We start from the raw sequence: 14,850 nt of genomic DNA, 5'->3' as shown, positions 1-14,850 counted from the left end.
GTCTGGTTCACAAATGTCAAATATGATTGACCTAAAACGCCAGTTTTATAAAATTCCGTTAGGATGATTAATTTTGCGCCCCCTTGTACTAGAAAAAAACAAAAACAGAAAAAAGTAGGGAACTCAAATTTGAGCTTAGAACAGATTTAGGGGGTAGCAGAAGAAAAATAATGTTTCTAACGTTAAAATTTTAACAATAAAAATTTTCTTTTCAACGATTAAGCAATAAATTTAGCAATAATAATTTTTTAAACCATTAATTTTTTAAAAATAATTGATTTTTTAAATTCATTTTTTAACAACAATAATTTTTGTTTTTTAATTGATGTTTTTACATTTCTTCAACAATTCATTTTTTAACAATAATTAGTTTTTTTTTATTATTTCACGATTTTTTTACAACAATTAATTTTTTAGCAATTATTATTTTTTTATTACGTTTTCAACAGTTTTTTATAATAATTGTTTTTAACAATAATTAATATTTATTTTTTATTAATTTCTTTTACAACAATTAATTTTATAACAAAAGTCAATTTTTTTATTAATTTTTTAACAAGAATAACTTTTTATTTAAATAACAAAATTTTAACAAATTTGATTTTTAAAACAATTAACTTTTTACCAATAATTAAATTTAAAACCATTAATATTTTAGCAATCATTTTTTGTATTAAGTTTTTAACAATTTGTTTTATAGCAATTCATTTTTTTATTATATTATATATATACAATTAATGATTTAACAATAATTAATTTTTTTTCACAACAATTACAATAATTTTTTAGCAATATTTATTTTTTTATGCATTAAAAAAAATTGTTTGCTACATCAAATAATAAATTTTTTTAAATTTAATTTTTTAATATTTTTTATTTAAGAATTAATTCGTCAGGAATAATAATTGTTTTTAACTAATTTTTTAACAATTTTGTTTTTTCTTTAAATGAATTTTTTAACAATAATTCATTTTTAATGTAATTAATTTTTTTTTTAATTTGTTTTTAACGATAATACATTTTTTTATTAATTTTTTAACAATTTTGTTTTACAAAAATTAATTTATTATTATTATTGATTCTTTTCACCATTTTTTTACAACAATTAATTTTTAATTTTTTTTTTTTAATTTTTTAACAATTTTTTACAATAATAAATTTTTTAATTCTAATTTGTTTCTTTATTGAATTTGTTTTTTCCAACTAGTTTTTTAACAATAATAAATATTTTTTTAAGTTTTTAACAATTGTTTTTTGCAACAATTAATTTTTTAACAATAATACCTTTCTTTAATTTTTAAACTAACAAACATTTGGAGGAAACAGACGTGTTTTGATTTCGCTCCGCAGTTTTTAAGTGTATTAATATCGTTGGTGACTTTTAACCATTTTAATGGTGACATATTGAGCCTGTGATTATTGATATACACACATATGTACATGTGAACAAAACTTGTGATTATCAAAATACATATTCATGCGTTTTTAGTTTCGCTGTGCATATATGTACATATATTATTGTACGGTAGACTAAACGCGAAAACAAAGAACAATAGAAGAGAGAGAAACAAAAAAACAAAAAACAAAACAAAAAAAAAAACATTACAATAAAAAAAAAAAAAAAAAAAACCCGCTATAGAGAGTGTAAACAATCTCGTAAACAAACAATCTCGTTGGTCGGAAGAACAGCTGTCATCGTTAACTGCATTACCGACTCAACAAAAAGGTAACTACTATACCGACTAAACTTCGAACCCAAAGTGCTGTGTTAGTAGATAAGTGTTTAAACATACATATATCCCAGCGCACACTACGAATTACATAAATTATGCAACGAACGCCTCCACCCGGAGGTGGCCAACTAGCAAAAAATCATGAAATTATGGCAAATAACTTAATCCACTATCAAAACATAATAAGCCAACAAGCTAACCAGTTAAAAAATATGGAAAAAATGTGCATGGAATTAAAGAATGAATTAGATTTACTCAAAACAGAAAATAAAAACCTTAAAAAAAATAGTACACCTCCTAAAAAAAATGATACTAACGTACAATATGAAACGGATGAAGAGGAACTTGCACGAGAGACGGATTGGATCCTAAAAAAAAGGCCAAGTAAGAAAAGGAAGGCTGAAGTATCACCTGAAATACAGGCTTCTAACTCAAAAGTTACTGCAAAAGCATCCTTTGAGCAAAAAGAGAAGAAAATCCCGCGACCTCCACCAATAATGATATCTGGAGAATGCGATTACCAACAAATTTTTAATATTGCGAAAAAGGAAATGAAAAAAGAGTTTCTTATTAAACTTCTAAACAATAATACCTATAAAATCAATGCATCAGATCCTGATGACTATAGAAACCTGACAAAAATGCTGACCAATAAAAACCTTTCTTGGTATACATATGAAAACAAGCAAGCCCGGCCGATTAAGGTGATGGTAAAGAACCTGCATCATACGAGTGATCCAGGAGAAATAATATCAAATCTTCAAAAACAAGGACTTAAAGCCATCAGCGCAGTCAATAAATTGAAATGGAAAACTAAAGAACCTTTAGATATGTTTCTCCTTACGTTTGATTCCAGTGAAAACATTAAGAAAATACATGAAGTAAAAACTATTTTACACTCTGTTGTTACTATAGAAGCAGTGAGGCAATCAAAACTCATACCGCAATGCAAATCATGCCAGGCGTATGGGCACACGCAAAACTACTGTGGCAAACAACCAAGGTGTGTCAAATGCGCAGGGAAGCATAAAACGATTGAATGCACAAAGCTTGAACAACAACAACCAAAATGCTGCAATTGTGGTGAGTCCCATCCTGCGAACTACAGGGGATGTGTTGTTGCCAAAGAACTACAAAAGATACGAGCTGGCTCAAAAATAAAAAATAATATAAATAGTACTGAAGGCAAAAATTTAAATAAAAATATTATAGGTAGCTACCCAAATAACCTTACCAGCAAACCAATTTTGCAAAACAATACTACACCACTTAAAAGACCCACATTCTCACAGATAGTAAAAGGAAACAATCACTCGGAAAACGCTAACATACTACAACAAATATTGGAAAAAATAACGACACAAAACGAGTATATGACTGCACTAGAAAAGAGATTGCAGAAGATCGAAAAAACACTACACCTAGTTGAATAAAAATGACTAAATTTTTAAAAATAATGCTATGGAATGCAAACGGCTTGCTTAAACATCAAAGCGAGCTGGAAATGATATTAGAAACCGAAAAAATCGACATCTGCCTAATATCTGAGACGCACTTTACCAAGCAGTCATATATCAAATTCAAAAACTACAATACATACCATTCAATTCACCCAAACAACGCCGCACGAGGAGGCGCTGCTATTATTATAAGAAACAATATAAAGCATTACGAAGAAGGCAGCATCTCTATACCTGAATTTCAAGCAATAACCATAACAGTGGAGAGTGATAGGAATTTATCAGTCACTGCAGTCTATAGTCCCCCAAAACATCAGATCAAATGCGACCAATACATAGAGCTAATTAATAGTCACGACAACCGATTTTTAATGGGCGGTGACTTCAATGCGAAGCACACACACTGGGGCTAGAGATTAACCACTACAAAAGGTAGAGAATTATGCAAAGCTCTTCAACAGACTGGATGTATAACATTTTCTACTGGGACTCCAACATACTGGCCAACGGATTCACAAAAAATACCCGACCTAATCGATTTTTTCATTGCCAAAAAAATATCAGCTAATTATATCAGCATAGAAAGCGGGTGGGATATGAACTCGGATCATTCTCCAATTTTATTAACATTATATGAAAATGCGCTTATCAAGAAATTGCCATTTACGCTAACAAATAAATATACGGATTGGGAATATTTTAGGAACGTTTTAACCGCGGATAATCACAATGCAGAAATTACCAACACTTCCGATTTAGATGATGAAATATTAAGATTATCTAACCTTATACAACTGGCAGCCTGGAGTAGCACTTCGGAAAAAAAGTTTGTCACATCAGGTCATAAATATACCAAAGATATTAAAGATATGGTCGCAGAAAAACGCAAAATACGAAGACGATGGCAGCAAACAAGATCTCCCTCCGACAAAAAACGACTAAATAAAATTACGAAAGAAATTTCCAGGAAAATAAAAGATTTTAAAAACAGATCTCTGAGTACGTATCTAAAGAGCTTATCGAACGAACGCAGCACTGATTACTCGCTCTGGAAATGTACAAAAAACTTTTCACAGCCAGTAACACAGTACCCACCAATCAAAAAAGAAGACAGTTCTTGGGCCAAAAGCAGTAAAGAAAAAGCTAATGTTTTTGCTGAATACCTCGAGGGCATCTTTAAGCCATATGACACGTCGAGGATAGCCGGAATGCAGCCACTTACCTATGAAACTGATGCCGAAATTCCCCTTGTTACGGATTCCGAATTGCTTGGTGAAATAAATAAACTAAAATCAAAAAAAGCGCCTGGGTATGATCTTATTACTGCTGAAATTTTAAAACAACTTCCTCAATGCACGATATCTAGGTTTACTGAAATAATGAACGCCACATTCAAATTGCACCATATCTCAATATATTGGAAAACTGCTGAAATAATTATGTTTAATAAACCAGGGAAGCCAGCGCATGATGTCACATCTTATCGGCCTATCTCGCTTCTACCAATTATATCAAAACTGATGGAAAAGCTTTTAGCCAAACGTCTCAACATAATTATTAAGCAAAGAAATATAATACCAGTGCATCAATTTGGTTTTCGCACAAAACATTCTACCATCGATCAAGTGCACAGAATTACTCGCATCATTGAAAACGCCTTTGAAGAAAAAAAGGTGTGCTCTGCTGTCTTTCTCGACGTGTCTAAAGCCTTTGACAAAGTTTGCCACATTGGGCTCCTCAACAAAATAAATGCGCTTCTACCAATACAATATTATAATGTTCTAGAATCGTACTTATCCGATCGTTTTTTCCGAATAAAATACGAAGACACATATTCCGAACTTAAGGAAATTAAAGCTGGCGTCCCACAGGGCAGCGTGCTGGGGCCCATTCTTTATATTCTTTTTACGTGCGATCTACCTATTGACATAAATTGCTCCACAGCAACTTTTGCTGACGACACAGCCATCTTATCGGTAGGAGAAACTCAGATTGACTCAATCAAAAACCTTCAAATTTATTTAAATAAAATCTCCGAGTGGACCATTAAATGGCGCATAAAACTAAACGAAACAAAATCGGTTCATTTAGACTTCACACAGAAGAAAATCAAATATCTGCCACTACATATAAACGGCGTACAAATCCCGCATCACAACACCGCCAAATACTTAGGTATGACACTAGATACCAAGCTTAGATGGAATGCTCACGTTAAAAAGAAAAGAGAAGAACTAGATATCAGATTTAGAAATATGTACTGGCTTATGGGCAACCAATCAGCCTTATCCTTATACAATAAAATTCTTTTATATAAGCAGGTGCTTAAACCAATTTGGACATATGGGATCCAGCTATGGGGCTGCTCAAGCTCAACCAACATAAAATCCATACAAAGATTCCAAAATAAGGTACTACGATGCGCTGTTAATGCACCTTGGTACGTCCGTAACACCGATATTGAACGCGACCTTGGCATCGAATCAGTTGCCACTTCGATCAACATCAACGCTAAGTCTCATATGGAAAGACTACGCCACCATGTAAATAGCGAAGCCTCAGCCCTAATTGACCCCGTTAAATGGAAAGAAAGGCTGAAACGAAAAAAACCGCACCAACTCACGCAGTAGCCCATTTCTCTGCAAGCCTGATGCAGAGTATTTTTAAATTTAGTTGTATTGTACAAAATTAAATCCAAATTGTTCGTTAGTTTATAATTTATTAACTAGTTACAATGTAAATAATAATAAAAAAAAAAAAAAAAAATTTTTTAAACCTTTTTTTTGCAACAGTTAACTTTTTAACAATATATTTGTTTTATTAATTTTTTGACAACCTTTTTTTTTGCCATCCTAATGTATGTATGTACTTATATAATAAGTCAATTGTTCCACAAAGGAGCAGACTATCAAAGTTTTAAGTTAAATAAATGCTTACACATACTTTTACGCACACACACACAAATAGAGCAACACCAACTCAAACCACAGTTTCTCAATTGCAAATGCTGCTCGCCTCTTAGACTCATCGCTGCTTAGTCTCATCTCATTTACTTCTACTTTTTATGCATTCTCCTTAACGTTATTCTTCGTTCCTTTCCGTTCGCACACACACTTCCGGCAGTTGGATGTACTGGTCCGATTGGGGCGCCTCACCACGCATCGAACGTGCCGGTATGGATGGCTCCCATCGCACGACCATCATCAACTATGATGTTAAATGGCCAAATGGCATTACATTGGATTTAGTACGTAAACGCATATATTGGGTTGATGGCAAATTGAATGTCATCTCGTCAGCGAATTATGATGGTTCGCAACGTCGTCAGATTTTATACTCAACAGAATACCTGCGTCACCCCTTCTCGATAACTACATTTGAGGACAGCATTTATTGGACCGATTGGGATAAGCAGACAGTTTTCAAGGCGAACAAGTTCAATGGCAAAGGAGTGGAAGCGATAACGGCGCTACATCAGGTGGGTGGATATAATCGTAATGTAAAACAAGTAATGACAGAATAAGATACGACTATGTTGTAAAATTTATATAGCGCGTTAACCGACATGCTGTGTACGTATGGGTATGCGCGAAGATGAGCCAAATATTTCGTATGTAAGAAGAATTTTTTATATGTATTCCTCAAGCAGCAGTGCGTAACGTATTCGCTATTAAAGTGATATGATCAACGCTTTAATGGTTGTAAATGGCATTTCTAATTAAATGTAGTAAATAGCGAGTCCTTTCCTGGATTACATTGACTCCATGACATAAATTAACTCAAGTAGAGTGAACAACAAGGACAAATAACTATGAAAGTATTATTAGCAGAACTGAGATTGTGTTGGTGATATAGGAAAAAATCAATGCATCCCATTGTTCAGGTTACTTCGTTGCCGACTGTACAACGACTGATTCGACGAGTGTAGGAATACGAGTGAAGCGAGCAGTTAGAATTCTGGCATTGCAGCAGAAGTTACTCTCACAATTTTGTTTTGGACGGCTAAACCTTGTAATCTATCATCATTGATCTGCCTAAAAACCACGAAAGTCTTTGAGAAGAAAATTAAATACAAGCAAGTCAAGAAGGCTAAATTCGATACGAACTCAACTTTACACACCCACGCACAAATTAGGAAAAAATAATTTGGGCTGGCTGTTAGTTTTGGAATTACATAAACGCATAGGCAATGAGAGTTATAGCTGGTCTCAGAGGCACGAATAGAAATTTAGTATTAACATAAAAAATGGGCGTAATTTTGTCTGATCTCAATAATAATTATGTTGGATTTAACTGAGGTGAGTCTTTCGAAGATTTTAAGGAAGAAGAAGTTGGGCTTATAGGCCGATAGTCTTTCGTAAATAAGTACCTATATTTACTTGCTTTTAGTATAAAAACAACCCTTGAGAGTATCCAATTCTTCCAAACAAAGCTGAATTTCCAACTGTATTTAAAGATGTCCTTCAGCTGAGTTATGAGGAATGAACTTCTCTTTTGCAAAAGTGCTGCAAATATGCCATCCTTGTCTGGTGACTTCAAAGGCCTACAAAATGTTAGAACCCATTCCCCTCTAGATGCCGTGATAAGGCCATCACAAGTTTCGTTATTCTCGTCTACTCCCGTGGAAGTTGCGGCGTCTGTGATCTTTTTACATCCAGGAAAGTGGGTTTTAGTGAAAATCTCAATCGTTTTCTTTCCCTCCTTGGTCCATTCGCCTGTGGCTTTGCGGATCAGTGTTGGAATAAACGGAGATTTGGCTGGAATTTTTCAAAGTTCTGATGCTTCCGAAATTCTGTTCAAATTGCCGCATAACTCTCGCCAAGAGCCCTTTTTGGCCTTTCTAATCTCCTTTCTGTAGAAGCTGTGTAATGCGATATACTCCCTCCAACAGCCATTACAATCTGCAAGTTAAGCTTAGCACTTAGCAAAATACGAATAAACTGCGTAGGTTTTGTAACATTTTCAACCTTAAAAAGTGTGGCAGATCAAAAACTTACCAGCCTACTCAAATTATCTGAACTGTGTAATAAAGACAAAACGTAAAGCTCTGAAGCTCTTCATACAAATACTTGGTATCAATATGGATCCATTTTTGGTATATGTGCCGTCTACAGGATCAGTCAGGTCCAACCTAACCTAACTGAGAATAGGAGTAAGTTTGAAGGAATTTTATTAATATGAAATAGAGATACACGTGGGTGTGACACCGCTTATAATAAAAAGTTCTGAATGTGTTTATCTTCAAAAAAGGTGGTCTGGTATTTAGGGAACCCAGTTGTGGCCCGCCGTGGCCGAACGGGCTGGTACGTGATTACCATTCGGAATTCAGAGAGAGAACGTCGGTTCGAATCTCGGTGAAAGATAACAAATTAAGAAAAAGTTGTTTCTAATAGCGGTCGCCCCTCAGCAGGCAATGGCAAACCTCCGAGTGTATTTCTGCCATGAAAAAGCTCCTAATAAAACATATCTGCCGTGTGTCTGTACGTGTATATATATATATATAGTTGTTGCAAATTTGATTCACTCTGCGACCAAAGTATAAGTCGGAGCATTGTCCGAATGCACTTTTTTAAATGTCCCCAAAATTTAATTCGAATGCGCTATGGAGCACATCTTTCCATTAAGCCTTTGAATATAATTAGGCAGTAATGGCCCTAAGCTCCGTGAGGTCTTTCAAAAGTCAAATATTAAATCATACAATGATTTACCAACGCTATCTTGAGACGACTGGATTAAAATAAAACTTTAGTCCCATTCCTACGGACAGATCTGAGCTAAGTAAGATACAAAAACTATCTTCTTTTAATTTTCAATGTCGCTAGTCGTAGAAAATTTCAATGGCGTCACATCTCATCAACATTTATTAAGTTCTCCATAAGCTTAGCGAACTGATATTTTATATACAGATAACTTCCTTCAGAATACAAAAACATCTAACTGAAACCAACAGAATAGGGGTCAAGTACATAGAAAGTACAGAATAATAGTAAATAAAAATAATATTGCAAAACTAAATTTTGGTTTAAAAATTTTTCATTTAAACTATACACTGAAAAACATACACATACATATATAAGTATGTACATTTTTCTACCATAAAATCAAACTTGCATTCTCTCGAAATGTCACTATATTTTGCCTCTAACCAAAGGAGTTTACAAAATCCTGCTTTTGTATGTTCTTTACCTCCAACGTAGCGCTTCGGGCCACCACCAGCACACAAATATTTCCTATGAATTTCACACGTTTTTCGTGAAAAGTTCCTCATGAATTTTATTCTATTTATCTACATTTTTTTCATTTTTGCCTGTAATTATTCTTAGCTAAACTGCAAAAAAAAAAACAAAGTAAGAAAAAATGAGGAAAATAAAATTATAAAAAGCACCCAGCTTGCCAGCTGCTGACCCACATTTAATGCTGCTAGAAAGTGTCACAATTTCTTGTTGGAAATAAAAAATTCAACGCCAACTATAATAAATGTGCCAATGCCCGGTGGCTGGTAAGCGGCACGCAAGCTAAAGCATACTCACATACATACACACAAACTTCTGCATAATCTTTGTTTGTGGATGCGGCTGCCTTCATAGTAATCTTGCTTAAGAATTTCTTTGAATGGGTTATTTTGCTTGTGGTAGTGGGTGAATTGGCAACAAGAGGTTCATACCTATGTGGCTGGCAGGTGCATTTGGCATACAGACACCAAAACGTACTATATATATGAGTAAGCACCCTGTAGGGAGAACCAGAGACTTATTGAGACTTATTTTGTTTTTCTCAAATGGGGCCCTTGAGAATTCAAACTTGGTTAGTGGCAACTGAATTTGTAGTAGTTGAATAAAAATGAAGTTCTCTTGTTTTTAATGGGTTACCCAAAAATACAAAAGAGTAAAAAATGCTAATTTTTTAATTCAAATTTAATTTTTAATATAGTTCAACAAAAACTGTAGAAATTTATAATTACATATATATGTATATGTATATATATATTTTTAACAAAACCCGATTAGAATTTTCGCACCCAGGCCTTTAGGCCATGTCTAGAGAACTGCGAAGATAGGGCAGAGAGAGCTTATGAACTCTTACTGGATACTATACGGGACATTGTGGGAGGGAATAAATCTGACTTATAGCATAGAGAAAAGAAAATTTTTCGCATTTTGGAAGTAAATAGCCGATAGCCATTAAAGAAAAATCAAGTCGATGGAGATAGGTAATCGATTATAAATCGAATGCAAAAGTAAAAAAAAAATATTAAAAATTTGTGCAAAAACTCGATAAAAAGGAATAATCGATGGTAAAATTAATAATCAGTAAAAATCATTAAAAAACTTAAGTCGATGAAAATGGGTAATGGATCAGAAATCGGAAGTAAAAATAAAAAATCAACAAAAATAAAAAATTTATTAAAAATTGATCCCAAAAGTAAAAAATTCGACAAAAATTAATAATCGATACAAAATCATGGGTAAAATTAATAATAAGTAAACATTGATTAAAACTTAATTTAAAACATAATAAATCACAAGAAATAGGTAATCGATAAAAAATCGATACAGAAACCAAAAATTCGATAAAATTAAAAATCGTTTAAATGATCATTTTGCATGGTAGTAAAATCGAAAATTCGATGAAAATGCAGAATCGATTAAAAATCGATGGTAAAATGAATAAGTTAGAATTAATAATCAGAAAAAATTGATAATCGATTAAAAATTAATTAAAAAGATAATAAATCAATCGAAATGGATAATCGATAAAAAAATGTATACTAAAATCGACAAATCGATACCAATTGGCAGTAGTTTAAATGATCGTTTTGAATGATATTGAAAGGAAAACTTCGAAGAAAATGAATAGTCGGCTAAAATTCCATGGTAAAATTAATAATCAACAAAAATTGATAATAGATTAAAATTCAATTTGTAAACTAATGAAACAATAAAAATTGATAAGTGATAACACATCGATACTAAAACTAAAAAATCGACAGAAATTAATAACCGTTTAAATGATCGCTTTGAATGTTAGATTAAATCAATAATCGATTAAAAATCGATGGTGAAACTAATTATAAGTAAAAATTGACAAACGATTAAAAATCAATTTAAAAAATAATACAACAATTGAAGTGGATAATCTATAAAAAATAGATAATAAAACGTTAAAAGTTGATCATTTTTTAAATGATCGTTTTTTGTGATAATTTTAAATATATTACAAAATTCCTTAAAATAGCAATTGGATCAGTAATAGGTGCATCTTGCCACCTTCCGTGAAATGCCACATTGACGATAATCGTGAATGCTCCCATTGATAGACTCTCCATAATAAATAAACTATGTTGGCATGTCAAAATTAAGAGAGAGATTAAAGAAAAAAGTCGTATTTATCTAATCAGTTAAAAGTTCTTAAGTAAATTTATTTCATCATAGCTGCAAGCAAGCAAACAGCATGCAAATGCAAAACCGGAAGATTTTCCTGCAGGGCTTGTATTGAGATTCATAAATATATTATATGTGTGCATATACAAGTATAGTAGTTGTACACAAAAGCTACAGTCGGTATTAAGTAGATACCTCAACTATGATACTTTTCATCCATAAAATAATATAGCGGAATTTTCCATCGAAAATTTACTATTCTTCCAAATCCAATTGAGTTTATCCCAAAACCAATAAATGATGATGCCGCTGGCGCGATGGCCAATAGATGTGCTAGCTGCAGGTGTGGCAAACGGGGGATATGTATGAGGCTGAGGTATGGGTTAACTCAGAATGTCAAATAACACCAATTTGTGTCACCTGCAGGCAGTAACACGTGCGCGTGAGTTTATGAAAAGTTGATTTAGTGCTGAAGCTAAGAAAAGCAAAAATAGTGAATGACATTGCTGAAATTGGAGGTTTAAATGCGAAAAACGGACGAAAACTAAGAAGTTTTCATATGATTAGATTTTTTTGCTCACACCATGGAAATGCAATGAATTCTTAACGAATTGGGAAATAAATAAATAAATGTAGGTCTTGTACTTGTAGCAGGTTTGGTTTCGCATAAAATTATAATATATAATATTGATTAGACCTTAAATTCAGACTTAAAATATTTGTATCGGGATGGGTGCCGAAATTGTGTGGCAACCTTTATTATGCTATATTTTAAGACGTAATCGAGTGAGTTTATGTGTGAGTACCATTTGGCTGCCTCTTGCTGAAAACTCATATTACGCAGAAAGCAACAAGGAATAGACAAAGTTCTTGCTAATAGCAGTCGGCCTCCATCAGATAATGGCAAATCTCTGAATTTAGTTATGCATCGGAAAAGGTTCTCATAAATTAAATATATGAGTCATGCCACGTCAAGTTAGGTAACCCTGTACACGGGAAAGGTTATAATTAAAACATTTTTCTGTGCGTGGAAAGAGGTGGATTCAATATGGCGGAAGAAGTTTTTGAAATTCATCGGATTAGCTGAAAACTCGTTGCTCGGGATTTTTTGGGGTCGATGTTCAGAGTGACGTGCAAAACAGGGCAATAAACTCTAAAACTTTTATTTATTAATAATTATTATTATTACTATTATTTTAGGGGATATACACGGATATTTTTGGGTTATGCTTAGGTTGCTGCTTTCTGATATACTAACCTTGTTTTAGATCGGTTATAATGTGGAAGTTTTTGGGCATTTTTAGAATTTTCAGTTGATGATATTTGGAAAGCTATAGTCTTATATTAACCAGCAAAATATAGTGTTGTATAGAATACTTTTGTTTATGTTCATTTATTAAACACTTATTTTAATTTATTTTTTTCATTTGTTGTAAATCTATTTTACAAGTCTGGTCTTTAAGTAGCTAAAAGACGCACAGCTATAGAATAATATTTATCAGGAATATGACAAATAGATTTCAACAAAGTTTTCTTACAAATTTGTTTACTAGGTCGTTCGATAAGTTTTGTGGTTCGATAAAAGAAGGCGTGGCTACCGTCTAAATTTTTGTTTGTTATGTTCGCACAGTTTTCACATGAACGTATGTGAAATTTGTTTGGACTTTTTAAAAAGTTTGGAAACTTTAATCTATATATATAATTATGATATTTATAGTTGTCATAAAGAAACAAACAAAAAAAGCTTTAAAATAAAATCTTGAGATACGCTGTTAACGCGCCATGGTATATTCGCACCTACGACATAGAACGGGATATGGGATTCGCGTCCGCAGCTGATACTGTAGCTAAACTTGCGAAACCTCACACAGAGCTACTAACTCAACATATAAATATTGAAGCTTGATTTCGCGTTATAAATATAACCCAAGCGAAAATAAAAAATGAAATAAAAAGTAAAAAGAAATTTGAAACAAATTTAAAAAATATAAATAGAAATAAAAAAAATTAAAATATAAATAAAAAAAATGTATATCATATGAGATTGAAATTTGAAAAGGTCGAGCCAAGGAGCACAAGGAGATTTGGTGGCTCCTAACACACTCAGGCTAAAAAGTCCATTGTATTTAGAGCTCTGGAGAGAAGGTAGATAGTCAAGGAGGGGAGGAGAAAAGTATCAGAGAAAGAGATAGAAAATAATAGAGTTAGAGATAGTTAGTCCCGTGAGAATTTTCCAGATTCTTTGGCAAATCTGTAAATATCCTCCAGTTTTAGAGAACGAATATTACTCATTCTCACGACATCAAAACCCAAAACTCGAAGGTGCTCAGTGCTATCCGTCTCCACCAAGCAAGACAGGCACATCGGGTCCTCAATGATTCCAATGGTGGTCATATGCTGATCCCATGGGTTGTGTCCTGCAATGATACCGCCCATCAACCGAACGTCTTTCCTTCTAAGTTTTAGTAGAATGTTTGACAGTTTTATGTTCGGACTTATAGTTCTGCAGCGTTTTAGACCGGACCGTCGCTCTTTATGTAAATTGCATTACATAATCGCTGATCCAATTCATGATTCCTGTGGAACTGATTCCGATTATTGGCTCTGGCGCTTGTGGGGGAATCGCTGATCCACGGTTGGACAATTCATTGGAGATTTCGTTTCCTTGAACATCGGTGTGTCCTGGAACCCATATAAGTACAAGCCTGTTTTGTCTTGCGACAGAATTAAGCTTCTTCTTATATTCTTGAACAATCTTTGAGCTTTGCTTCGCAGTCTCCAGGGCCTTCAGTGCAGCCTGACTGTCACTGAAAACTCCAATCTGTGTCCCGCTCCATCTCCTCTCGGTTATCCATTCGGCTACTTTCAGGATAGCAAAACTTCCGTTTGGAAAACATTTGCCGTTTCTTCCATAGCATAGTGATACTTATTATTATCGTTTAAGTACCATCCGGCTCCAGACCCTATTTCATTCTTGGACCCATCGGTAAAGAAAATATCCGTCAAACCTCCCTGCATGCATTCTGGAATGCTCCATTGTTCACGCAATGGAAATCTGACATCAAATTTCCTTCCAAATGAAACTGTGGGTATCAGGTCATCTTTAGGTGCCAAAAACAGTGGATACTGCTCAGATAGCATCTGAAAGATTTCTCTGTATCCCGAAGTTCCCTCTTCGTGCCAGAAACCATATTTATGGAGTCAACACATTGCTTCCTGTTGTATCTTAAGATCCAGGGGGAGCAAATCAAGCATAGCATTTAGGGCATCAGAGGT

The 14,850-nt window shown here is 33.4% G+C and overlaps 1 protein-coding gene across 3 annotated transcripts in view; it reads left to right on the top strand.

Annotated features, from left to right (window-relative positions):
* LOC129252933 (very low-density lipoprotein receptor-like) overlaps positions 1-14,850 on the top strand; it is a 230,684-nt gene that overhangs the window by 99,001 nt on the left and 116,833 nt on the right. For all 3 annotated transcript variants that reach the window (XM_054891123.1, XM_054891122.1, XM_054891121.1), the window contains exon 8: positions 6,317-6,671. In XM_054891123.1, the coding sequence (XP_054747098.1) occupies positions 6,317-6,671 (355 nt within the window). The remainder of the gene's footprint in view (positions 1-6,316; positions 6,672-14,850) is intronic.

This window comes from Anastrepha obliqua, chromosome 1 (assembly GCF_027943255.1).
Source record: "Anastrepha obliqua isolate idAnaObli1 chromosome 1, idAnaObli1_1.0, whole genome shotgun sequence".
Classification (NCBI taxonomy): domain Eukaryota; kingdom Metazoa; phylum Arthropoda; class Insecta; order Diptera; family Tephritidae; genus Anastrepha; species Anastrepha obliqua.
The sequence above is the reverse complement of the archived record's forward strand: the minus strand, read 5'-3'. Positions and strand labels throughout refer to the sequence as shown.